This window comes from Onychomys torridus, chromosome 9 (genome assembly GCF_903995425.1).
Source record: "Onychomys torridus chromosome 9, mOncTor1.1, whole genome shotgun sequence".
In the NCBI taxonomy this organism is placed as follows: domain Eukaryota; kingdom Metazoa; phylum Chordata; class Mammalia; order Rodentia; family Cricetidae; genus Onychomys; species Onychomys torridus.
Window position 1 is genome coordinate 75,412,275 of NC_050451.1, and position 26,926 is coordinate 75,439,200.

A 26,926-nucleotide genomic window follows, 5' to 3' on the forward strand; every position below is an offset into this window, starting at 1 on the left:
GAGTATAGCTAGATTCTATGATCTAAAATAAGAACATTTTGATTTATTCACTTTTACAAGGAATCCATTCATTGTACATATCTTTTAGAGTTCCTGCTTAGGTAAATGACTCCCTTTGTTGTCTCTTTATCTCACTAGGTGGACCTCTGGCTTGTTTGTATAAGTGCTGATTGAACATGGGGTAGGCTCCTTACATACATCACAACATGCATGTCACAGAATGCCTAATCTGGGATTTCTGTTTGGAGTCAAGAATTAGTCCCTTTGGGGGTCAGGTGTGTAACACATAAACTTGGGAATCAGTGGTATTTGTTTGCTTGGATATTTGTTTCCCTGCAAATAAGAAGGAAAAATAAGAGATGATATTTGAGGGAGCGATTGAGATGTGGAGACTGTTAGTTATTTTGGCACTCTTACCCTGCGAGGAACACGTCCCGAACACGACAAATCCACAGAAGAGCTGTTTATTAATATAGGATAGGAAGAGGCAAACATGACAGGCCTGTGGGACAAGAAGAAGAGAGGAGAAGAGGAGAAGAGAAGAGACCTGTGCAAAATGGCACCGGCTTTTTAAAGAGTGGGCTGCGCATGCGTACAGGACTGCATGTGGCTACTCCACGCATGCGTGTAGATTACATGGCTGCACGCACTTTACACAGCCATGCAAAGCCACGGAGTCCTACTCACGCGAGATGTTTTGACCTGGAAATGGCTATTTTGAACCGGAAATAACTAGGTGGTCTGTCGGGCAAGCCCAACCGTGTGGGCATGTTGTGACTTCCTATCAGAGACATCTCCAGTTTTTGCCTTGGTATCTGTCTGATGACCTTCAGCTGTTTATTCTAATCTTCCTTTGTTCCTTTTAAAATATAATCCTTATTAGGTTTTTGTTTTTTTTTTTTTCTAACTTGGTCTCATTACATAGCTGAAGCTGGTCTCAAACTCACAATTCTCTTATTCAGCATCCTGAGTGCTGATATTACAGGTGTGTACCACCACACTTGGCCAATTCCAGCCCTTTTTAAATGTCAACTACTTTACTGTTTTGGAGTTTTATGGAACTACCTCTTTTCTTACATATTGTTTATTAAGTTAGACATTATAAGAAACAAAAGAATCTAGACAATTTCACATTATTGTATTTTTAATTTGGTATGTCATTTTTATCTTAAGGTGAAATCATTATTTTATTCCCAGTACCACACTCTGGTACTGATGAACACAAGTGTACATTTTTTGTATGTGAGGGCCTCACATTTTTGAAGGTCACTATTGTACCACTTTTATTTCTTCTACCTAAGCTTCTTACTTCCTTATTTCTGTATTTATTATGTTATCAATACAACAGATTATAGCATGGGAAATAAAAGCACAGCATTATAGAACATCGTGAAATACAACAGTCAGACATTTTTTGAGATACATAAAATACAATAGAAAATAACAACATAAAATATCGATATTTGTACTATTCAAGTGATAGTAACTCAATGTATTATCATAATAGCCGAGTCTTTTTGCTTAAAGGAATAAAATTTAAGGAAAAAGCCCAAACTGTCTTTGACAGTTGTCTTCAGATTCCTTTTAGTTTCTACTCTCACAGAATCAGCCAGTGTTCTGTGCTATGCATTCCTCTGTATATATATGTACACATCTAAACATATATGTATGCATCTATGCCCCAGCTATATTTGTGCTTCATGTTCAGTGTGTAGGGACAAGCCAGTTCATTATGGCTAGTAACTCTACTAGTGCAGACATAGAACATTTCCCTCATCACAGAGAGTTCTGCTGGAATATGTATATTTATGCTATGCTATTTATGGGTTATTGTAACATTCACAGATACAAAGCTGCTTAAGGTAAAAAGATTTAGTTTAGCTGGGTGTGGTGGCAAATGCTTCTACTTCCAGTACTCAGGAGGGAGGCTGAGGCAGGAAGAACATGAATTCACTGGAGGCCAGGTTGTGCTACTTCTGTTTCCCTGTGAGCACAATACTTGACTGACACAACCTAAGTGATGGAAGAGGTATTTTGGCTCACAGTTTCAGAGGGCTTCATTTTATCATAAGGGGAAAGTTATTGTGAAGCTGCTCAGATCATGAAGCGTGAGACTACTCACGGTAGGGCAGACCAGGAATAGCACAATCCCCAAGGACTACTGTCTCCAGGGACCTATATTAGCTAACTAGGCCATGCCCTCAAAATTTTCTATAACCTCGCCAAGTTGTATCAGTGGTGTGGGACTTCAATTAAGCATTCAAAACAAGAGCGTGTTGGAGACATTAGATTCAAACTGTAACAGAGAGCCTGTCACCTTTCCTCTGCAAAAAAGTGACTTTTCCTTAGATAGTTGCGTACTCTTAATTGTTGCTTCTATTCCTACTCAGCTATATCCTTCTATCCTTTTCTGTTTGAGAACTTTATCCTTCATTGAAACAACTGGTGCTGTTGCAAGCCATAGGAACAGTAATGGAATCCAGCTACTATCACAAAAGCGACTACTTGGAAGCTACAGGGGCTTTTCCAAAGGTCAAGCCATGGCTTCAAGAGTCTTGGTGATATTTTAGCTTTGTATATATATTAGCCGGTTCCTGAAATGATTTTCTTGTATGCTATCTATGCTTCCAAGAATTCCTAACAGTGTATTTATTTGATATTCTTCTCAAGCATCCTAGGCCATAACAGAAGTCTCCTAACTTAAGGTAAACACCCTTCCAGAGATGCTGCCTAGGAGACAGGCACATAACTTTGTTTCTTGTGCAAATGAAGCTCAGACCCTCCTTTCTTTCACAGTCCAAATGGCATTCCAGAGTAATTAACTCAGAACAAAGGTTTTTTTGTTTGTTTGTTTGTTTGTTTGTTTGTTTTTTTGCATACCAGGTACAGTGAAGTATGGAGGCAGAATTCCTAGCTCCTAGCAGAGTTAGTTGCCCCACCTGACCAGGAGGGGCAAGGCAGAGAGGCCGAGAGCAAAAGAGCTTAGTTAGAACCAGGACAATGAGAGGACAGGAAGAAAAGGGACAAAGAGGAGCCGAATGTAAGAACAGAACTGAAGCTGTGTAGATAGAAGTTTGTCTTAGAAGAATAAAGTGGATGGATGTAAGAGCAAGGTGCACTTAGATTCTTTTTCCTGAAAATTATTTACGCCATTCGTAGCTTTTATTCTTGGCCCCTGGGAAGATCGTTAAGGCTGGACCATAATAATTTTGATGGATAGTTTGGGGAACCCAAGTGATTCTGTCCCTTTCTCTTTTTGGGTGTTAATTTATAACTTTGATTCCAAATGGATTTAATTTCTTCTTCTTCTTCTTCTTCTTCTTCTTCTTCTTCTTCTCTCTCTCTCTCTCTCTCTCTTTTTTTTTTTTTTTTTTTTTTTTTTTTTTTTTTTTTTTTTTGTGGAGCTGAGGATCGAACCCAGGGCCTTGCAGTTGCTAGGCAAGCACTCTACCACTGAGCTAAATCCCCAACCCCCACACTCTTCTCTTAATCTATTTTTTTTTTTTTTGTTGCTATTATTAAGGCAATATAGACCCCATCTTAGGGTAGGGCCACCATTTCAGACCACCTGCTATACTCAGTTCCAGGAAGGAACTCAGGAATATGCCATGACAACTCAGAACAGATACAGAGCAGTATCCTCCTGCAGACAATTAATTTGAGTTATGTGTTTATCTTGAAAATATTTTTCCTGCCTCTGCACAGTTCGGCTGGCGCATATAAACACACTTAGTACTCATGCATAACTTAAAACATTTTATACCATTGGGGAATAAGGTAAAATTACTCCTGATTCTGAAGATGCTTGTACACATCTTAAAACCTACCTAAGAGCAACGAGTGTTCGGAAACACACATCACAGCACTTTCCCCTAAAGACGGCACAGTGACTTTAGAACTGTGGGTCCAGGGAAGACCAGCAAAACTGAGAAAATGTCGTTTTGGGAGATTTTAGCTATCCTCAGGGTACTTATCGCCCTACTTTCTCTAACTATCAAGTTGCTCCAAGCTTCAGGAGCAGCTGCCAATTCTGTCTGTAGTCTCTGTCCCAAGTGACCATAGCTGAAGTAACCACCGCCACGGGTTGTCGACCGAGTTTGAGTTCTTAGACACTCCTTAACTCCTCAGAACCACTGGGAAGCACCTTTCTGTAACTTTTCCCTTTCCTCCGCCCTGGCGGCGGAGGCGAAGGACCCACAAACCACGGAGCAAACTTTTCGGGAGCCTTTAGACGTCCGCGCAGCATCCCGACTCCTCCTCTCTGATTGGCCTGCGTGACTCCCGACTGACCAATTAGGTTCGGAGCGTCTTGGCGCAGCTCGGCGACGTCACCGCGCATGCCCACTCCGGAGCCGGCTGCGCTTCCCGGGTCCTCCCGAGTGCCGTAAAGGGCACCGGGTAGGGCGGTACCAGCTCGGTTAGGTGCTGGTGCCAAGGTCGCTGGGCCACGCTGGGGGCAAGGCCACGCCCAGCAGGAGGGTGACAGGCCAAGCAGTCCTCTCTCTCCCCACTGCAAAAGCTAACTCCGCTAAGTGCAGGGTTGGGGGTGTCCCGCTCCGCCATCCGTCTGCCGGCACTCGGAAGAGGCGCCAGCTGCAGCCTTCTGAGTCCCGGTCGACCGCGAGGCCGGGTGAATGGGAGCCGGCCCCGATCACAACAACCATCAGCTCTGGTGCAGGATGGGCTGGGCTGCACCGCCCCAAACGTGACCGTGTTAGCATCATTCCCCCCCCCCCCCCCACACACACACCGCCGAGGCGCCGCCCGGGGCCGCGGGCTCCGTGTCCCGCCCAGTGAGGCGGGCCCCTGGGGGAAGCGCGGCTCCCTGGAGCGTGCAACTCCCTAAGTGACCAAAGCAGCACGACAAGGAGGGGCACACGGGACCAGCGCAGTCCTCCCCCCGTCCCCCGACAGCGTCCGATCCTCCCGCAGGCCCAGGACGCGTTTGGCGGCTCGCCGCCGCTCCCAACCCGGGCCGGCCCCTGCGGCCGCTCGTAAAACGCGGCGAGCGGAACCCGCACGCGGAAGCGCCCGTCGCACTGAGCATGCCCAGTAGCACAGGCGACCGGAGGAGTTTTTTTTTTTTCTTTTTCTTTTTCTTTTTCTTTTCTTTCTTCTTCTTTCCCTCTCTCTCCCTTCTTCTTTTTCTTTTTCTGGCTCTCCAGTAGGAGGCCTGTCCCCCACCCTCAGTTCAGACCCCCGTCCTCCCCGGGCCTGAGCAGCTAACCATGGCCGAGGTGCCCGGCGCCGCGTTGTCCCAGGCGGGTTGGTAAGTGCCGAGTCGCGCCGGCCGCTCGGCCGTGGGCTCGGGTCGGGGCTCCGGGGAAGGGTCGGGAGAGGGGCGCCCGGGGGCGCGACGGGGAAGGCGGACGCCACCGCTCGCTCGCTCGCCCCCCCGTCCGCTCCCCGTCCTCTCGGGGGCCCTCGGGGCCGGCTCCGCCCCCGGCCGGCGCCACGCGGAGCTCAGCCGAGTCCCCCGCTCCCCTTGGGGCGGCGGCGGCGGCCTGCGACCCGGAGCCGAGTGGCGGTCCGCGGGGAGGGAGCGAGGCCTCGGGGCCGGGGAGCGGGCGGCGGCCAGGCCCGAGCCGCGCCGCCGGAGAGGACCCCGCGGGGCCGAGCACGGCGCACTGTCCCCCGCCGGCCCCGGAGGGTGTCGCTGCGGCGGACGCGGGAGGCGGCGGCCTGCGGGAAGTTGGCGGGAGCACGGAGCCCGGCCCCGCGCGGTGGCCGGAGCTGGCCCCGCTGCCCGCATTTCAAACTACCGCGCCGCCGGCCGGAGCGCCGCTGCCCGTGCTTGCACGCTCAACTTGCGAAGCCGAGAAGGACTGCGGGGTGACTCGGCGCGGGGCGCGGGTGTGTGTGTGTGCCCCGTGGAACTTTTCTCAAAGGGATGGCGTTGGTCTGATTGTTTTTCTGTGGGCTTTTGGGGATCGGGAAGCCTTGAAAAAAATTATTCGAAATGAAGCAGTTTCTGAAATTGGAGCCATTCCAGTTGTTGACAGCCACTTTTTAATTCTGCGTCGCCTTTCCCAGCCTGGCACCCCTCTAGGTTGGGAGGGTAGGGAATGAGGATGAAACCGAATAGTTGCCCCAGCTCTCAGAAACTACGCTTTAGTGAGAAAGGAGCATTAAGGAAACTCTTGCAGCGCAGGTAAACTCTAAAGAGCAGGCAGAGTACTTTAGGATTGAAGGAGGGGTTGGTTTCCTTGAGAAGTGGGCTCTGACAGCTGGGGAAGGCAGGCTTTGTAGATGCCCTGTTAGGAAAGTGCTTATTGTTTTGAAGAAAGGACATTAGATCTCATTGGTTCCCGAAGTAGAAGGTGTTTGAGGATTAGAACCGAGGAGGAGGGGACCAGTGCCTAAAAGGTGGGAATTTAACACTCAGCTAAAGTTTTGATCACCAGGGCGATGTAATCACACCCGAGCTGTGATGATTTTGCCACTGCCCGGACAGGCTTTGTTACTTTTGTCTACCCTACTTCACAGGTGGGAAGATGAGGGCAAAGAATGGCTAAGTCACTTTCTCTCATGACACGCTAGAAAGTGGTTGAAATAAATGTTGACCTAAGGAGTCTGGTCCGGTTCTGTGTATTTGTTATTTATTTATGTGATAAAATACAGACCTTTTCACACTGGTTCCCATCACTGGTACAACAAATTGTAAGTTAAAAATTTTACCTTAGGGTTTTTTTGTTTTGTTTTGTTTTTGTTTTTGTTTTTGTTTTTTTCCCCAGAGCTGAGGACTGAACCCAGGGCCTAGTGCTTGCTAGGCAAGCGCTCCACCACTGAGCTAAATCCCCAACCCCCTTTTTAATTCTTTTACTGGAATATTTCCTTTAATTTTCTTGATTTTTACAAGACTAATAATAATCTTAGATCAGTCTTGATTTTAGTTCATGGAGCCCAGGCTGGCCTTGAACTTATTATGGGATGCGGGGGTTCAGTGTTGGGGTTCAGCCCTGACCTATTGAAGGGTCCCTTGAAACGGGGAGTGAGGAATTGAGAAATGCTAGATAGCAAATATAGAAGTAAATGAAGAAAAAAGATCGAGACACAGAATAGCTTCCGAAGGGCCTTTGGTCAGTACCCAGTTGCCTTAAGTTGATTTCTAATGGGCTTTTTATACCCTAGCAAGGGGAGAGGCAGAAGACCTCCCCCCTTTCAAGATCAAAGCACAGTGTACAACCACGTGTAGACCCTTCAAAACACCTGGTAACCACGGCCCACGGCAAAGCACCTTGTGATTAGGCCTTGAAGTATAAGACACCTGGTAACCATGCCTTTGCACGCAATTATGCAGCCTTGGAGAGCAACATCAACTCTGACTCTGACCTTGAGTCAAGCCACAAGTTGGAGTCTTTGTAAGCTCCCACAGTGGAGTTACAGGTTTGGATCACACCAGACTTTGCATCTGTTTGAGTTTACCCCATTCTTCATTACTCTGAGCCCTCCTCCTACAAATTAGTGATAACCCCTTTATTTACAAATTTGGCCTTTTTAATTCATTACGAAATAACCTACACCTAGGAAGGTTTGTTACTTCATTGGGAGCCCAGATAATTAAAAAATTTGCCTTCTTTGGACTCTTAAAGCTTCTTAAGGGCAGAGAACTATATCTTTTTCTGTAGTATGTAACCCAGATATATACTCCATTGTTGGGTCTTATTAAGTCGGAAAGAGTTGACCTTGGAATGGTCCTGTCAGTCAGAATTGCTCAGTCAGGCCCTTTGGTTGTTACAGATCCCCAGCAGTGTTAGAGTTTAGCATTTGCCACTGTGTATTACAAGTTAGCTTGGCCTGTTTCCTTTTCCACCAGCCTGTTGTTCTTCTGTAAGGCAGTTTCTCCTAAGGAGCCCAGGTAGACAAGGCAGTGATTAGTAAAATTCTTAGATCTCTAAGGCTGCTGGGGGTTTCCGGGAGTTTGCTGGAGTTCCCGACCAGCGTTCGCCAGTCTGAAGCTGGTGCCAGGGAAGGCTTGGGTGTTCCCCAGTGAAGTGGCTTGAACTAGGCTTTACTAGGACTTATGTGTTACAATCAGGATCTGAAGGTTTGAAGGGCCAAGAGCGCTAAGAGGAAAGGTTTAGAGAACCAATAGCTCTGAACACCTCCTTAGGTTGCTGACATCCAGATTTCCCTATGCTCTGGGGTTGTTGACGGGTGACAAGACATTTTTAGACTTGTGTGCTCAAGTAGTTGTAGATCCCACAGTGAAATGCTGAAACCTCTGCCGTGTTGTTAATCTGTTCTGTGAGTTGTGTATAAAGTAGCAGGTTAGGGCAACAGTAGTGAATGGCTTATGCTGATAGTGTGATCTGAGGGGATCAGAAGACCGAGGTATTGAAATTTATAGGGTTGTGTTTGAGTTTTCTTTTAAGTCTCAGGTGCTCACTATTATCCCAATCAAACTCAGGGCTTTTTTTGTTTTTTGTTTTTTGTTTTTGAGACAGGGTTTCTCTGTGTAGCTTTGCCCCTTTCCTGGATCTCGCTTGGTAGACCAGGCTGGCCTCGAACTCACAGAGATCTGCCTGCCTCTGCCTCCTGAGGCTGGGATTACAGGTGTGCGCCACAACCGCCCGGCTCCAAGCTCAGGGCTTTAAAATATAAACTAAGCCGTATTATACTCCCACCCACTCCACACCTCCTGCTTGTAGCACCAAGAATTAGGTTTCATGGACCTCATGGTCAAATGTTGTAGGGATTTCTGCAGTAAAGTAGTTTGCTTAAATATCTTAAATTGCACCTTGGTCCTTTGTAATGCTTATTTCTGTGTATAAAATAGCTCCATAAGAGGAATTTGGCTTTCTATTTGTATAGGGAACAATATTAACTGCATCTAGTTTTATTTCTACTTACAGTACTCATCCACTTTATGTCTTTGAATCTTTTTATTTTTTTTAAATATTTTTTCATGTGAGGTGAATGTGCCTGTGGTGCATGCATACATGTATGTTTGTGGGTGCACATTTTGAAGCCAGAAGAGGAGGCTGGGTGTCCTGCTCCATCATTCTCTGCTGCATTCCTTCGAGATAGTTTTTCCGCAGAATCTGGTGCTTGCCCCTCGGCTTTGGACAGACTGCAGAGCAGAAAGCTCCGTAGTCAACTTGTTTCACTGCGGGTTAACAGGTTTCTGTGGCCACACCTGGGTTTTTATGTGAGTGGTGGGGATCCAGAGCAAGACCTCTTATCTGAGCCATTTTGTTCCTGTCCCCTCCCTCCTTCCCCTCTTTCTCCTCCTTTGTCAGGAGAATGTAATCATTGAATATATGTTTGTGAGACCATATTGCCTATCGAATTAGTGTTGTATAATTTATCTCCAGCGTGAGGGTGAGGAAAAAGCAAATCTTAGCGAGTCATAGTTTGCTCAGTTCTAAGTAGCAGAACCAAGAATAGAACTCAAATATTCAGAATAAAATTCAGTACTTACTTGCAGTGACTTGTGGCGACCACTTCTCATTTAAATGATTAAAAATAGCACATTGGAAGCTAGCCTTGGTGGTGTGTGCTTGTAATCCTAGCCAGGGCTTCATACTGAGAGAATCTCAGAAAAACCCAAGCCAACAAACACAGACTTAACCCCTACATTTAAAAATGGTTTGCTGTTTTTTGTTTGGGAAAGAAGTTTAATCTTAGGAGTGATACATCATAATCAAAGAAGTCATCATTTTAATTGGATCACTCATAAGTCTTAAGGATTTATGAAAAAACAAAGCACTATATTGTGTATTTTGTTTTCTTTAGCAGTTTAGAGTTGAAGATCTATAAAGTAGTATTCGGAATGACAGGCTGGGTATGGTGACTCACGGTTGTAGTCCTTGGATGAAGCTGGAGGATTACTGTAAATTCCAGGCTAGCCTGGGCTATAGGGAGACACCTTATGTGAAACAAAACAAAAGAAGAAAATAAAGTGTGTTTTCTTTTTATTAAGAAAACATATTTTGGAATCCCAGAACAGGGTGGTTTAAGCCCCGAGTACTCCAGGTGTCTGTGTATTGATTTATCAATGGTGTTTATCACCGTTGTTTTTGCTTTGATAGAGTGAAGGAGCGAGGATGATGCTGCGAAGGTCTCCTGTCCTTGCCCCCTTGAATCTCCCCTTTGCTTTGGGTTGTTTCACTGGGGCTCCTGTCCCAAGTACACTTGTGTGTCACCTTTCAACAATTAAGAAACTGCCGCCTGTGGACTGTAACCAGCTGTGCTGCTAGAGAGCAACCCTAGGCCATAGTAAAATGGGTTGCAGGGGAGTCCTCCTCTTCCCATATATCTTGCCTTGAGGTAAAGAAGGGGGGCAACTTTCATACATATTGCTGGGGTTTAAAATTCCTCACTCTTCCTCTCCTATCCCACCAACTAGGAGCTTCTTAATGGTTATCACAATAAAGCGTGTGTGATTGGCGTTCTTCAGCCCACCCTCCATGCCTTTCTTGTTGGGTTGATTCAGTTTCCTCAGAGGCATGCTATTCCCCAGGAGACTGCTGGGGAGTAAGTGCTCTCCAGTGGAAAACCCGTTTTCAGCAGGCAGATAGAGCCTTCGGCAGCAGCATCAGTAGAACTCTAGTTAGTGCTAGTGGCTGCATAGGGAGTTTATGAAAAGGATACTAGGTATTTTTAGTCATCCGTATTATTCCATAACTACTGTTACAGGTAGCTAGCTCCACCTACAGTATTGTACCTCTTCCTTTCCTCTGTTTTCTCCGTTTTCTTTGACACATGGCCTCACTGTGTAGTCCAAACTGACCTTGAGCTGGACATTTTGCTTCCGCCTTTCTAGTGTTGGTATTATAGCCAGTTACAGATGTGCACCACTTTTATGAGGTTATATATTAAGTGCATTCTGTTTTTGTCTTTCTGAAATTGTGAAGTGCATTTCCTTTTCCTTTCCTTTTTTTTGGAGACAGTCTCACTGTGTAGCTATGGCTCTATTGGAACTCACTATGTAGACCAACAGGCTGGCCTTGAATTCCCAGAGCTTCATCTGCCTCCGCCTGGGATTAATGGTGTGTGATACCATACCTGGCTTATGAAATCATTTTCATTTTCACTTTGATAAAATATTTTCTTTTTAAAGATTTATTTATGTATTTTATGTATATGAGTGCTCTATTTGCATGTATGCCTGCATGGTAGGAGACGGCATCAGATCCCATTATAGATGATTGTGAGCCACCATGTGGTTGCTGGGAATTGAACTCAGGACCTCTGGAAGAGCAGCCAATGTTCTTAACTGATGAGGCATCTGTCCAGCCCCAATAAAAATATTCTTATTGTACTCTTTTAGGAAGGATCAGAGTCAACATCTTTAGATGCTGAAAAACACCATATGAAACCAATCACTTTAATTTTTTTTTTTCAGGGAGGCTTATTGGAAACTCCTTTCTTTCTTTATTACTATTATTGTTTTTAGACAGGGTCTCACTATATAGCTCTGGCTGCTAGCCTAGTACTTGCTATGGAAATGAGGCTGGCTTTGAACTCATAGACATCTTGCCTGCCTCTGCCTCCCATCTCCCAAATGCTGGGATTAAAGACATGTGCCATTATACTTAGCTTGGAAACCCCTTCTATTTTTAGATAGTTCCTACTTTAGTGAACATTGGTGAACTTTCTCTAGTTTATAGTATTTGCAGAGTTAAAATGGTGAAAGTTAGTATGCCTTTGTTAACTTTCTGTCTTAAAATATGTTACATTGTCTCTTTCTGCTTTTGTTGATGGCTGGTGTGACCTGCAGTTCTGACAGACTGTTGCAGTTCCGAGGTGCACCTTTCAGCTCTTTTCTGGTGACTAATCATAAATCTAGTTTCAGCTGCCTGTGGGCTTGACTGCCGCAAACATGAAGAAGGTCTATAAAGAAATTTGCTGGCTCAGCAGGTTGAAAATAAGTTTCTTCTTTCACACAGCAGCATTTGCTAAATCAACTAAAAACTGCATAGTAACAGTTCAGAAATCATAAAAACAGCACATCAGCTTGCTCCGGCTTATGTTTTCTCATTCTGACAAAAGAATATTGGCAGTTTGATGATTTAAGCCCTGTCAGTCAAAAACATTCTTAAGGTCTATAGTGTGTAGGCAGGTGAAGAACACTTCTGTGTGACTTACACAATTATTTTATTGACTTACTAACATTAGAGACAGCAGTTTTAAGACAGAAACAGATACTTAAAGGTTCTTTAAAAATTTGCCCCAACCCCTCATATATGATTTAGATATAAAATTCAAGTTAAAAAATGTCACCTGCAGATTTTCAGAAGACTCTGCCATGAAAGAGCTATACTAATTGAAGATGCTAAGAAAACCAGCTAGGAGATAAGTCAGGTGAAGGCACCTTCATTTGTTGCTGGTTAGGACGTGAAGCATGTGTAGTAGGCTTCTCAGTGTCTGCTTAGTTGCCAAGACTCATAATAGTGAGACTGTGACCGCCTCAGAGGACGGCTTTCCTGCTGACGGTGGTCCTGAGCTGGTGGAGGCTTGCATATCAATAGCAGGGTGCACTGTGTATGTGTTCAGGGTGCTTTCTTCTTAGAATGCTCCTGGTATTGTGGATCCCTATCTGCTCCAGTCCCTTTCCACAGACCCTTTTCTTAAACTCCACATAAATTTCCACCCTCTAATACTCCAGAGTGGAGATTAAGCTCCAACATGAGTTTTGAAGGGGAAAAGCATGTTTAAAGTCTAGCAAATGAGATTTCTGCAGCATTGTATTTCTGCAGGATTTGACTACTTTTTCTGAGTTTTACTTGGGTCGGGATAAGGTAGGGTTAGTAAGCAGGATGTCTGAAACATCTTTAGTTGCAACATATTTAAGTTGAGCAAGATGAGGATATAGTTTTTCCCTTGTTTTGGTTGTTGGTAATTTTTCTGTTGACCTTTTCTGTTTTTTTTTTTTTTTTTAATTTTAACCATTTTTATCTTTGTTCAGATAATTACAAATTCATCAGAAGTCTTTAGACGTACATACTACTTCTTTGGTAATCCAAAATTGATTCATATTAAAGGTTTTTAAATACAAATGTTAAACACATTATTATGGCTGTAAGGGGACAGTAAAATTTTAGCAGTCATTACTCTGTCCATGTCTACATGTGTTGTTGCAGAGTAACCACCTAAAACATTTGACTTTTCTATTCTTTCTGTTTTTCAAGACAGGGTTTCTCTGTGTAGCCTTGGCTGTCCTGGAACTCTCCCTGTAGAGCAGGCTGGCTCTGAACCCAGAGATCCAGTCTACTTCCTCTTCCCAAGTGCTGGGATTAAAGGTGTGGGCCACCATTGCCCAGAGAACTTTTAACTTTGTTGATAAATTTTTAGCTGTTTTTTTACTGCCCCAATTACCAGAATTGTACTCACTAAATTGTTTAAAAGTTGTGAAGATTTTTGCAGAGATGATTTAAAGAAAGACATCTTTTTATAAGCACATGTATCTTCTTCAGAAGTTGAGAGTTAAGTTATTTGCCATGATGGAGGAGAGTACAATGTCAAATACATGTTAACAAGTGTGGAATGATGAGATGTTCTTAATATGTAAATGGCCATGACACAAATCACAGTCCACACACTGAAGCCTGGCTATCTTAAAAGGTCAGTAGAGCTTTGAGTTTTGTTTATCCTTACATGAATAAATTTATACTTGAATACATTTGTGAAATAAATATTTGCACTGATATTATGAATATGCAAAACTGAACATACACTTCTAATATTTAAAAAACGTGGCCTACTTTAGTTATGTTTAGGGTTGGGGCTCAGTAGAGGCCTAAGTATAGGAGTCTGAATTCCAGCCATTTTCCTCTCTGTCTTTAAACTGCCCAGTGTCCTGGGACAGTTCTCATTTGCATTTTGCTCACCTCGTTGGCTCCACTTGTGATCCACACTGTAGTGGCGTCTGATACATGTGGCAGCCTGTCAGTGCTGTAGACTCTGTCTCCAGAGACCTGCTCGGTTGTCTTCTGCAGTTTAAAGCATTCCTTTGGTGACTCTTTGGCACACTGAAGTCAAGGAATACCACTCCAGAATATTGTAATTGTCTGCATGGGCAAAGCCGAGTAGCTGCCACATCTCAGTTTCAGGGAAGTGTTCTCAGGAAAGGGAAGGACAGAGGAGAGCCACAGAGGCTGTTTTTTGATGTGAAGATGATGTGTCACATCCTTTGTTTAGGAGACTGTTAATCTCATGTCCACTTGGAGGATTCTGAGAACTGTGGCCCAGCTCAGCGATTCTCAAGCTATCTGGCAACGTAAAATATTTTCAGTGTCATGGATCAGTATCTTGGAAATTGTAAAACTGAGAGGCAATGTTAGGTTGTACTAAAGTTTTGTGCTCACCAGTTTCTGTATGTGTGCCATCACCCAGCAGTAAGAGAGTTTGTGGGTTGGCACTGACCTGATCTGTGCGGCACACTTGAATCAGTTCTGTTCTACCTGGAAACACTGAGGTTTTGATTCAGTGATACTCTTAGAATTATAGTAAAATTGAGTAAATTGGTAGGAATAGTCAAAGCTCCACTGTAGTTAGAAGTTTTTCTGTGTCCTGGCCAGCTGCCTGGTTGTTGTGAGATTCACGTCCCCCAAGTAAACACATGGAGGCTTATATTAATTATAACTGCTCGGCTATTAGCTCAGACTTATAACTGACTAGCTCTTAAACTTACACTTAAATTAACCTATAATTCTTAATTATGTTTAGCCATGTGGCTTGGTACTTTTTCTCAGTTCTGCCTTATCATCTTGCTTTCTCTGTGTCTGGCTGGTGACTCCTGACTCAGCCTTCTTTTTCCCAGAATTCTTCTCATCTGCTTACCCTGCCTATACTTCCTGCCTGGCTACTGGTCAATCAGCGTTTTATTTATCAACCAATCAGAGCAACACTTATTCACAGCATATAGAACAATATCCCACAGCACTCTACTTTGCGTGTGTGTGTGGGTCTTTTATACTTTTTGATTAATTTATTTGATGTTATAAAAATTGAAGTGATAATCTTATGCTTATAAATGGCTCTACAGCTTGCAAAGCCTTCCTACTTCATATCACATTTTATAGTAATACATAAGAGATAGTCTATTTGCTTATAAAAGAGGATTTTGAATGTTAGTGGTGGTATATGTATGTAATCTCAGCATTTGGAGGTAGAGGCAGGAGAATTAGGAGTTGAAGGCTAGCCTCAGCTACATAGCAAGTTTGAAGCTAGCCCTGCTATATAAGAATATTTCAAAACTGACAAATAAATGAATAATTATGTATAAGAACTGCTAGCCTCATTGTAGATACCTAATATGATACAACAAATAGGCTTAGGAGATGTCTTTAGTATTTTATAACTTCTTATACTTTTAGTTATGGATTCATATTAGCTCAAATCTAGTATTATGAAGCTCACTGGCTTTGTATTGGCTACCTTTTACCTTTGAATTAGTCCTGCTTCAGCATATTTTCATGGAAGGTAAGATTGGATTGAATGATTGATGGTTCTTTTACATATTTACCTTACTGAAACAGTTTTCATGTATAAATTGAATCATTTTTAGTTATTGGTGATGCTTTAACCAAAGTCTATGGAAAATACATTTAGCTACATGTTCCTATATATCTAAGATATCTTTTATTTAAAATAGATTATTTTCTCATATAATAGATCCTGATTATGGTTTTTCTTTATTCCTCCCAGTTCATACCCGCCTCCCCTCCCATCTGGATCCCCGTCCATATCCACTCTTTTTCTATCTCTCATTAGAAAAGAACAGGCTTTGTAGAGGGAAGTTTCCCTGTATCCTGCCCAGCCCCTCAGTCGGGACAAATCTCTCCCACCGTCGGTCCAGCAGCCGCTTATAAGATAATGACAGAGAGGCTTACATTAATTACAAACTGTATGGCCTATGGTATCAGCTTTTTGCTAGCCAGCTTTTTCATCTTAAATTAACCCATTTCTATAAATCTGTATGTTGCCACGTGGCTATGGCATTACCGGTTGGCTTGAGTCTTCCCCAACTCTGCCCTTATTCTCTATCTCTGTTTGGGTTTCCCACCTATCTGTAAGCTTCCTTGCTGTAGGCCAAAGCAGCTTTATTATCCAGTGGGGGCCACACGTATTCACAGCATACAGAAAGACATCCTACAGCACTTTCCCTTTTCTGTCTAATGAAAAAGGAAGGTTTTAACTTTAACATAGTAAAATTATATATAACAAAACAGTTATCAAGCAAGAATTACAGTTACAATATTTAGTCTATTTGTATTTGACAACATTAAAAAAATTCTATCATCTATTTTTGTGAGTCTGAAGTTTTATAACTAATTTATCTTTTATCACGACTAAAGAAAACTATAATTGTAGCTATCAACTCCATCAAAGACCCCAGAAGGATATAATATTACGTGAATAAAGAAGTGCATTGCAAGCAACTTCCATAATTCTAGAAATGACAGAGACATCTGGATGCCTAGACAGTCATCCAAAGTTCTCTGTAATGGGGCATCTACCTTCAGCCTACAAGCCTACAGTCTCTGTTTGGCATAGCTTTCAGTGAAGCAGGAAATTTTAAGGACTGTTCCACCCATTCTGGCAAAATTCTTCAGTCGCTTTTCCCCATGTCCTGTTGAAAGTCTGGCGATTTCTTCTGCGAAGCAGAAACCTGAGGGACCATCTCGCCCTGCAAAGTTCAGTGGTCACCTTCCTATGGGTCCTGTATGCCCAGTTAATACAGCATCCTGTCAAGCAGTAGAGGCAAGGGCACTGTTTTGCCCAGTGATAACTTGCCACAAAGAAAGCACACTCCAAAATTAGTTTCTTCGATGCCCATCATTTTTTTCTAAGTGAATTGGTACTGCCAGGAGCAGACATGTTTCAATGTCCAGAAAAGTCTATAAGTTTTTAAAACATTTTAAGTGCCATATTTTGTAGGTCTTTGAAATGTTTGAGGCTTTACCTCTTAATAGAAATATATCTGATCCATCTTAACCTGGAACAAACCCACAGCTTCTTTCTTCCTGTAGAAACAAAAGCAGAGCCTCCTTTCCAGAGCAATATATCCTTAGACCCAAATTTTGAAGTCAAGATAACTTTAAAATATATATATTAGTTTAACTCAGCAGCTTTTACAATCAAATGTCTCTCTCCAGTTAAAAAATCCCAAAGACAATACAATCCAGACTCTCTGTGTAATTTCCATCTTTATGTGGCTTATTATATTTTTATATATTATTTTATTTTTTAAGACTTTTATTTTTATGACTATCTATATTCTTTCTCTTCTCTCTCTCAAACCTTTGTACCTTTTTACATACAATGTAAACCTTTTAGAGTTTTAGTCCATCTGAATTTGTCTTACTGTGAATCTATAATCTTTCTTTGACCAGGAGAGATTTTAAGCTGTGTGGCTAGGACAAACTTGGCAGCCTTGGCTGCTGACTCTGCCTACCTCAGCTTCCCAACATGGTGGAGGTCTGTTTTCTGCCAACTCTGGGAGTCATGCTCATCCCCGACTCTGGGAAGCAGTGGGTCTATGCCTCCATCAAGCATCATGTAGCCCAGAAACCTTCCCCCTATCCCCCTACTAGCAAAAGCTAAATCCACCATGCAGCATTCTGTGCAGTTTGGAGATGCCTCTGTGTTTTGTGATGGGAATCTGACATGCCGCTTAGCTCATGGCAACTCTGTCTGGTCTGATTTTGTCTGGTCTTGTGCATACTGTCTCATTGTCTGTGAAGTCATATGTACAACTGCCCCTGCTATAGCCAGTCAACACTAGGTCCCCATAGTTTTCACCGCCTATGACGTTTACAGTCTTTCTGCCTGCTTCACTGTCACAATCTCTGAGTTTTGGGAGAAGGAGTTGTGATACAGATGTCCTGTTTAGGGCTCAACAATCTACAGTCTCTTACTCTCTGCACCTTGATTGTTGTGTGTGGTGATATATTGTGTACCCTAATAAAGTTTACCTGAAGATCAGAGAGCAGAATAAGCCACTAGATTAAACATAGAGGCAGTGGTGGCACACACCTTTAATCCTAATCAAAGCCATGGATTACAAGGGATTGATTCAGTCTAGGAGAGAAACAGAGCCAGGCAGCGGTGGCACACACCTTTAACCCCAGCACTAGGAAGAAAGTGATGGCTGGGTGGGGAAAGGTATAGCAGGCACAGGGAGACAGGAACTAGAGCCCCTTTCAGCTAGAAGCCTTTTGGCTGAAGCCGTGTTGGCTGGCGGCTCTTGGCTGAGGACTCAGAGACATTCAGTGAGAAGATTCATGGAGTTGGTGAGGTGAGACGTGGCTTGTTCCTTTGTCTCTCTGATCTTTCAGCATTTACCCCAATATCTGGCTCCGGGTTTTTATTAGAAGACCAATTTAGATTTCGTGTTACAGTTGTAGGTCCCTGTGTTAATTGTAGTCTACTGGAAATAGAAGCTTCTTTAATGGGAGTTGAGAAGAGCATTACTCTATGTGCATGACAAGTCATTAAGAGTTGGTTTAATACTATGTCCCTTTAGCAGAGTAATAAATAGTACTGGGTTCCACCCTAGAGTCTCTGTCCTGTCTAAGCACAGGTTCTTGATCCTGATGACAGTGCAGGGTCTGGGTTTTAACTTTTGGATTGGGCCTTAGACCCAAGCAGAAAATGTTTGGTTATTACTATGACATTTGTATCAGTGGGCATGTCTTCCTAGGCCCCTCTTTGTTGTAGCTAGCAGGTTCACAGTTGGCTAAGATTGGTGTGTTAGTTAGGGTTTCTGTTGCTGTGAAGAGACACCATGACCACAGTAACTCTTATTAAGGAAAACATTTAATTGGAGTGGCTTGCTTACACTTCGGAGGTTCAGTCCATTATCACTCACGGTGAGACATGGAGGTGTGTAGGCAGACATAGTGCTGGAGAAGTAGTGGAGTGTCTTAGATCTTGGAGGCAACAGGAAGTGGACTGTGGTACTGGATGTGGCTTGGGCATATATGAGATCTCAAAATCCACTCCCACAGTGATACACTTCCTCCAACAAGGCCATACCTACAAAGCCACACCTCCTAATACCACTCACTATAAGATTATGAGGACCAGTTACATTCAAACTACCACAATTGGTGATTCTTTTTATCCCCTGATAGCATGTATGACACCTTTCAGCTTTATGAAAGATAGCCAGGAGGGATGAAGCTTCCGGGCCAGTGCCAGTTTGAATTCTACATGTTCTGTGACTTGAGTAATAGGGTCTTACTGTCAAGTTCTGGAGGGTAACCAAGAGGATTGACAATAGCCTGCAATGTTTGGGGATATATGGCCAACAACTCCAAAGAAGGTAAGCCATCATTGACACTGAGCTTTTTGTTATCCCATAGTATCTAATAGGGGCATTGTTGCCCTGTTATAAGGTGCCTCCATTTAAACTTTTTATATAAGTATATGTCTATATTTTAGGAAGGTTGTACAGTAGAAAGTTTCTTTACAATTTTTTCAAAATGTCTTTAGTGTTATCCTTCTCCATAGTCATTCTACCCTTCTATCCTCTCCCCATTAAACCTTTTCTGTACCATTTTAACCTTTTGTACCATTACATTCTGTCTCTCCACCTTTGAAATCCATGTTGGTTGGCTACGAAGTCCCTGGTATCAAGTGGGGCAGGGATCCTGTGAGTCCAAAGGGCCGAGATGGGCTGAGAGGAGGGAGCTGTCCTTAGCAGACTTGGGACAAGCTAACTGTGGGGGACTTGCTGGAGGGGGGTGCAAGTAGCCTGCCTGGGTCTGCACTGCATGTGTTGCCTATAGGGTCCTCGATGGCGAGCAGCTACATTTACTTCTTGAGCTGTGTGGTTTGTGGTTAAGAGCATGGGCTTATCTCCTGAGCTGGAGTAGGTAAATCCTAGTTCTACTTGTAATTAGCTATAACCTTGGACATGTTTCTTTACTTCCCACTTTCTATGTTTGCATACAATGGTGTCAACAGTGGTAACCCTCACAAGGTATACTTAGGAAGATTAGGAGTTAATCCAGAGCTTGTTTAGAATACTACTTGGCATTTCCTGAGCATGCAGTAGATATTTAATTTTCTCTAGTCAGGCTTGTCTCTAGTTAAATAATTTCAGGTGACTTGCACATAAAATGGATTTCTATGCATGTGTTATTTTTGGAAAAGGCTGATACTCTTTGTTTTGGAATATTCTTTGTTGAGGGTATTGGCTTAGGGATTTTGAATCTCTTATCTTTAAGAAGAGTTTGGTAATCTCTGAAAGATGAAATGGCTCAAGAAGACAGAATATTTAATATATTATTTTACTTGTATATTGCAAATAGAAGTTTGATAGGAATTTGTGAGTATTTAGTCCCTTACTATATAAATTTAGTAAATCTCAGAAGTTGAAGAAAGGTAATTTCATATTCTCCTTGAAATATGGCATTATTAAGTATGTTTTTAAAAAACAATTGTAAACATGGGTTTCTTCTGAGTAGTGGGATTCTGTCCTCAAATGAAATATGTGGAACCATTTATGTAGCATGAAAGTTTATGGAATAATTTTAAATTTTTTTAAAGAAAACTTCTTGAATGAGAAAAACTGTCTTTTGAGGAAAAGGATATGATATAATTTTACCTGAAATGAGGAACTGGAAAATAGCCCATGGGCCAAATCTAACTTGCTGCCTGTTTTTGTGAATAATGTTTTATTTAGACACATCCATAAGTATTAATGTATCCATGGTCTGTGTCTCATTTTATGCTACAGAGGAAGAGTTAAGTAGTTGTGACAAAAATCAGATGGCTTATAAAGTCTGTAGTTTGTACTCTGTGGCCCTGTACAGAAAAAGTTTGTACTGATCTCTGCTGTGCGTAGTTTGTAAGTATTTAGTGGCACAGCAGTGTTGCTCCGTTGTGAAAAAGATACAGAAGTTGAAGCAAGTCGTGCATGCTACTTATTCCATTATTTGTCAGACATAGTATGGCAGAAATGGTCCTGACCGTTGTTCTTCTCCTTCCCTACGATGACTGAGAGGAGAGATGTGTTGCAGGTCAGAAAACCCTAGCTATTGGTTTGGAAAGTGCACGGCCTTGTAGTGGGACTTTCGTCAGATGCAGATTGCCAGTGCCTTTGGACATGGTCTACTGACTTTAATAGAACTTTCTCGTTATGCTGGGCAGGCATGAATCTTGCATTGCTTTCGTTTAGATTTCTATCAAATGGACAACTTCAGATGCTTTAGAAAGTCTAAAACAGGTAATTTTGTCATGCTGAAATAAATGCAATTTCTTACATGTATATAATGCATTCTAATTATTCTTTCCCCACATCTTGTTCCTATTTCTTTCAGTGCCCTCCCCTCCCTGTCCATTCCTTTTCTAGACTGATGACTTTTGGTTTGTTTTGTGTTCAATTTAGTTTAAGTAGGGCCATCTGTGTAACCATTGAATTAGAAATTTTAAATACAAGAAAAAGTATGTGTGTGGGCTTGGAAAAAAAAGTTAAAATGTACTTAGTTAGGCACTGTAGCCCAGAACTTTAATACTCACATGCAGGACATGGAGGCAGATATAAGCAGATCACTGTCAGTTCTAGACCAGCCTGGTCTACATGACATAGGTCATCCAGGAACAAACAAAACAAAACAATAAACAAATAAAAACAACACCACAGAGAACTTCCATGATCAATCCTGCATAAAATATAGGTGTTTTATTCTTAAATAGTGAAACATATTTGGTAGTCCATCATATTTAAGTTTACCTTACTTGATATCAGAATGCTTATTAGAAATTGACCCTAAGGAAAATTAATGTTTTTGACCTTACAGATGTTGATGACGTTTTGTAGTAGGGTTATGGACAAGCTTTTGTTGCTGAAGTTTTCTTCAGTCCTGCCTGGCCCACGGTCAGGACAAATCTCTCTCACCTGCCAGTCCTGCAGCTGCTCAGACCCAACCGAGTAAACACACAGAGACTTGTATTGCTTACAAACTGTATGGCTGTGGCAGGCTTCTTGTTATCTAGTTCTTCCATGTTAAATTAACCCATTTCTATTAATCTACACTTTGCCATGTGGCTCGTGGCTTACCAGTACAGTATTTTACATTCTGCTCCTCATCATGACGGCTAACAGCATCTCCTCCACTCTGCCTTCCTGTTCTCCCAATTCTCTCTGCTAGTCCCGCCTATACTTCTTGCCTGGCTACTGGCCAATCAGTGTTTTATTTATCAATCAACCATCCACAGCAAGCTTTCTTGTCACATCCTTTTCTTTTTGAAGCTATGTCTCTCAAACTCTAGGATTACCAGTTTTAGCTTGTAGAGATTTATTCATTGTGATCCAATACACAGTTTGTATTTTTAGTATCTTCTGATTATAGAAGTTACAGTATTGTTTCTTTAGAATGTTTATATTAAAAGCACTTAATATATTGAGACTGTAACACAGTGATAACAAGTTACTTATTCCTTTAATAAGTGGAATCAGTAGTAGATGGATACTATTATTGGAAAAGCTAGGTCTGGAATTTACTAACTTAAGCAGACTATGGTGGTTTGCATAGCCCCCATAGGCTTACATACTTGAATGTTTGGTCATTATTTAGTGTCCCTACTTGACAGGGATTAGGATATATGGCCTTGTTGAAGTAGGTGTGGTCTTGTTGGAGGAAGTGGGCTTTGGGGTTTCAAATGCTCAATCCAGGCCCAGTGTTTCTCTCTGCCTATAGCCTTTTGATCTGCATATAGAACTCTTGGCTACTTTCCAGCACCATTTCTGCCTACGTGACACCATACTTCCCACCGTGATGACAATAGACTAAACTTCTGAACTGTAAGGAAGCCCCATTTAATTGCTTTTTTAAAAATAAGAGTTGGTGTGGTCATGGTGTCTCTTCACAATAGCCCATTGACTAAGACAGAGGTTGGTACCAGGAGTAGGGTACTGGTGTGACAAACCTGACTCTGCTTGTTGGTGGAATTTGGACTTTGGGACTTTGGATTTGGAAAGCAGGCGAAGGCTTTAAGTGGGGATTAAAAGGGCCATACCAGTAGGAGTAGGGGAGACAGTGGTGCTGAGAGTAATGTAGATTATGATGGCCTGGCTCAGAGGAGAAGAATATTAGCGAGTGGCCTAGAGATCATTCCTGTGATTATTTTGGTGAAGAATGTGGCTGCTTTTTGCCCTCATTTGAAAAGTCTGCTGGAGGCTGAAGTAAAGAGTATTGGTTTAATGGTGTTGGCAGAGGACATTTCAGAACAGCCTAGTATTGACTGTGCCGTGCGGTTATGCAGATATATAATGAAAAGGAGCAAATTAAGCAAGGAAAAATGTAAAATGTTCAGTTTGAGGAGAAAGGGGGCAGCAGGAAGTGTAATGAAGCTAAGTCCTGTGTTCAGGGGGATAAACAGATGAAAGAAAAGCCTGATGCTCAATGAAATAAAGGGAGTAGTGACCTCAGGGTAAGACCCTACCCAGCTGAGTCACCAACTTGTGAAAATTCCTATTCAAACCTCATTTCATAAAAGAAAATTTAGGGCCAGCGGTGGTAGCACTCATCCTTCATCCCAGCACTTGGGAGGTCGAGGCAGGTGAGTTTCTGAGTTCAAGGCCAGGCTGGTCTACAGAGGGAGTTCCAAGACCACCAACCTTAGGCAGTAAAGAAAATAATTGAAAAGAGAAAGCTGGTGAAACTGTATTTGAATGAGGGGATCCTGTTCCAGCCCCAGCAAGTAACAGAACTTGGCATCTTCAGCCACATGGTTCTGGCTTTAGAGTCAAGGATAGAAGTTAGGGGTATGGAATCTGCCTCCACAACTAAGGAACTCCCCTGAGGCCATGTATGTGTGAGTGGTGTCCCTGCGTGGGGGTCCAGAGAGGCCATTGAGTGAAGCTGTGAAGGTAAAGCCTGGATTCCTGTGTTGACCCCACGATGTTGGAGATGCCAGATCCTGGGAAACTTGCCAAGGAAAGCTACTAACAGGGAGTGGAACTAGCTCAAGAGAGAGAACAAAGTTGAAAGGAGTTGGAGATGTGAAGAGCATTTTGACATCAGACATGGAGATACAGAGTTTGGAGTTCGTTCTGTTCATTTTTGGTCTTGCTTTGGTCCAGTGTTTCCCCATTGCTCCCTTTCCTCCCTTTTGGAATGGAATATGTGTTCTGTGCCATTAGTGTTGAGAGAGTGACTCGAGTCCTAGAAGAGACTTTGGATTTTTAAACATTGTTGAGACTGTGATAAGACTCTCTGCATTATGATATAGCTACAAGCCTGTGGTGGGCAGGGAGTGGAAGGAGGTTTGAATAGGAATGGCCCCCATAGACTTACATATTTGAATGCTTGGCCATTAGAGAGTGGCCCTACTTGACAGGGATTAGGAGGTGTGGCCTTGTGGAAGTAGGTGTGGCCTTGTTGGAGGAATATGTCACTGGGGGTGGGCTTTGGAGTTTCAGATGCTCAAACCAGGCCCAGTGTGTCTCTCTGCCTGCTGCCTTCCAATCTGGATGTAGAAGTTTCAGCTGTCTCTCCAGCACCATGTTTGCCTAAATGCCACCATGCTTCCTGCTATGACTATAATGGACCAAAGCTCTGAAACAATAAGCCAGCCTCAGTTAAATGCTTTCCTTTGTAAGAGTTGCTGTGTTCATGGTGTCTCTTCACAGCAATACATCAGTGACTAAGACACAGACCAGTTCAATGAATATTGTTGTAGAATAAATCTTCTATAAAAATTATAATTAGCTTTACATATAAAATTGTGAGATATCAGAAAATAAGTTTTTTTTCTTTTCTCAAATGGCCAGACCTTGCATGAATACTTGATGGATTCAGTAGCAACATCATGGTTTAGTGATCCTCTGAAGTGTTAATTTCCATAAAAAAGGTCAGATTCGATGTGCTTACAAATAGCACTCTGGCTTTTACTTCATGGTTTGTTAAGAGATACAGTCTCAGTTAAGGATAAGTTAAAGAAAACCTTTTTATTTTTGTGATAAATTTAATGAAGTTTTCTTAAGGGAAATGAATTCTGTGAGATTTTTTTTTCATATTTTTGCTTCCTGCAACCCACATTTAAAAATAAAATGAATGGATACTGCATATTCTTTTAGTATTAGTGCTCCTATTTCTCCCTGCCTTTTGCTTAACAATTAGCTTTATTAGATGCCTGAAGAAATGACACATTAAAAATTAGTGTGGCTTCACTTTAAGTCAGTAAAAAATTCAGCTCGTTGTAGGATTTCACCAAGCCTCCACAATAGAGATCTTAAAGTGTGAAGGTTTAAAATAGGATGAAGTGGGTGGAGACACAGCCCAGTAAGTGAGGTGCGTGCTCTCTGCTTATGCATGAGCACTGGAATTCACATTCCTGTCGCCCTTATAGAAAGGTCAGCGGAGCTAGTGTGCACATATCATAGCTGTACTGGGGACGTAGAAGCAGGAGGAGCCCTGAGACTCATTGGCAAGCCTGTCCAATTAGTCCAGCCCAATCAGTGAACTCTACTAGGTTCAGTAAGAAACCTGTCTCTCAAAATAAGGTGGAGAAACAACTGACTTCAGCATCTGACTTCTGACTTTGGCCTCCATAAGCATATATGTTCACATGTACCTGTATATGTGCACATGTAAGGCATACATATGAATACACCATAGGCATACACAAAATAAAAAGAAATTGAAAATGACGACTATGATCCTAATAAAATTCTTAAGTCAAGATTTTTATAAAGTAGCAGTGGGTTTTATTATTTTTTACTAAGGAAATTTTAAGAACATATTTGCAAAAACAAAAAAAACCAAGCCGTTACTGACCAATGAGAATACTTGTTCTTACTTTTCTTTCCCAGTCTACACTCTTTCTTGTAACACAGAATACTTTCCTCCATTTAAGATACTGATCCCTGCCTGTCATCTTAAAGACTAGACATGAACTGAAGTGAGATGCCTCTGTGAAAGGAAATAGTGTTCTTCCTTCAAGCTCTCCACATTCTGTCTCCAGCTCAGTGTGCAGCAGTTGTTTGTCTGTCTGTCTCAAGAAATAAACTCGTCTTCGTGGGGAGCTAGTTTATTTGAAGTCAACTCTCATATGATTTTTATCTTTGAATTCTAAGACCTATATATAGTATTTGTAATAGAGTAAGGACTCAACAAATATTTATTGAATTAGCCAGCCAAACATTTAAAAATTTAACACAATTTATATATATATATATTAAAGTAAATGGCTCTTATGTGCTTAATGCAGTTAGTTCTAATTTAAGATATTGAATTTTGATTTTTTTTTTAATTCCCCAAGAGTTTGAGATATCTTGTGATTTCCAGGTTGAGATTGTACTTTCAGGGTTCCATATGTTGTTGTTCCTCCGTAATCATGAATTTATATCCTTGGGTGCTACTAACTGGGCTTTTCTTTTTCTTTTTTTCTTTCCATTGGCTAAGGATGTGGTAAAGTTACTCTGTAGCACTTAGATTGTATTAAGTATTATAGGTGGCGCACAGCAGGGGGATTTGTGCAAGTCATATGCAAACGCTATACCATTTTAAAGAGGAGGGGAGAGCATAATCAGGTTTAGGCTCTGAGGAAAGTACTTAAACTAATCCTTCATGCACACTGAGAGATAACTGCACAAGCTAAGGTAGATTTAAGAGTCACCAGCATCCCAAAAATTAGAATAAGAGAAGCAATTGAATCAGTTAAAGAAACATGGAAAAGTAGAGCAAAGAAAATAGAATTCTGGTAGTATTTTTAGTGTCAATATGGAAGTAATACAGAGAAGGGTTGGAAAAGAATGATATAAAATGATAGCAAATGAATTGTCAGGGAAAGTACAGAGAGCAAGACGTTACAGTGGAGGTGGAGAGATTGCTCAGCAGTTAAGAGCACACATTACTCTTGTAGAGGATCTGAGTTTGGTTCCCAACACCTATCTTGACTATCTCATAACTGTATGTAACTTCAGCTCCAGAGACTCAACACCCTCTTCTGGCTTCAGCAGGCA

The 26,926-nt window shown here is 42.2% G+C and overlaps 1 protein-coding gene across 4 annotated transcripts in view; it reads left to right on the forward strand.

Annotated features, from left to right (window-relative positions):
• The first annotated feature begins 4,813 nt into the window (after positions 1-4,813).
• Positions 4,814-26,926, forward strand: part of Tdrd3 (tudor domain containing 3) — a 149,020-nt gene continuing 126,907 nt past the window's right edge. For 2 of the 4 annotated variants that reach the window (XR_004945889.1, XM_036198767.1), the window contains exon 1: positions 4,814-5,269. Coding sequence is in view for 2 of the 4 variants with exons in the window: in XM_036198767.1 (XP_036054660.1) it covers positions 5,229-5,269 (41 nt within the window). In the remaining 2 variants the exon portion in view is untranslated. Of the gene's footprint in view, positions 5,270-5,433; positions 5,856-26,926 lie in introns of those variants that run through there. The other 2 variants (XM_036198766.1, XM_036198768.1) reach the window with 2 other exon arrangements.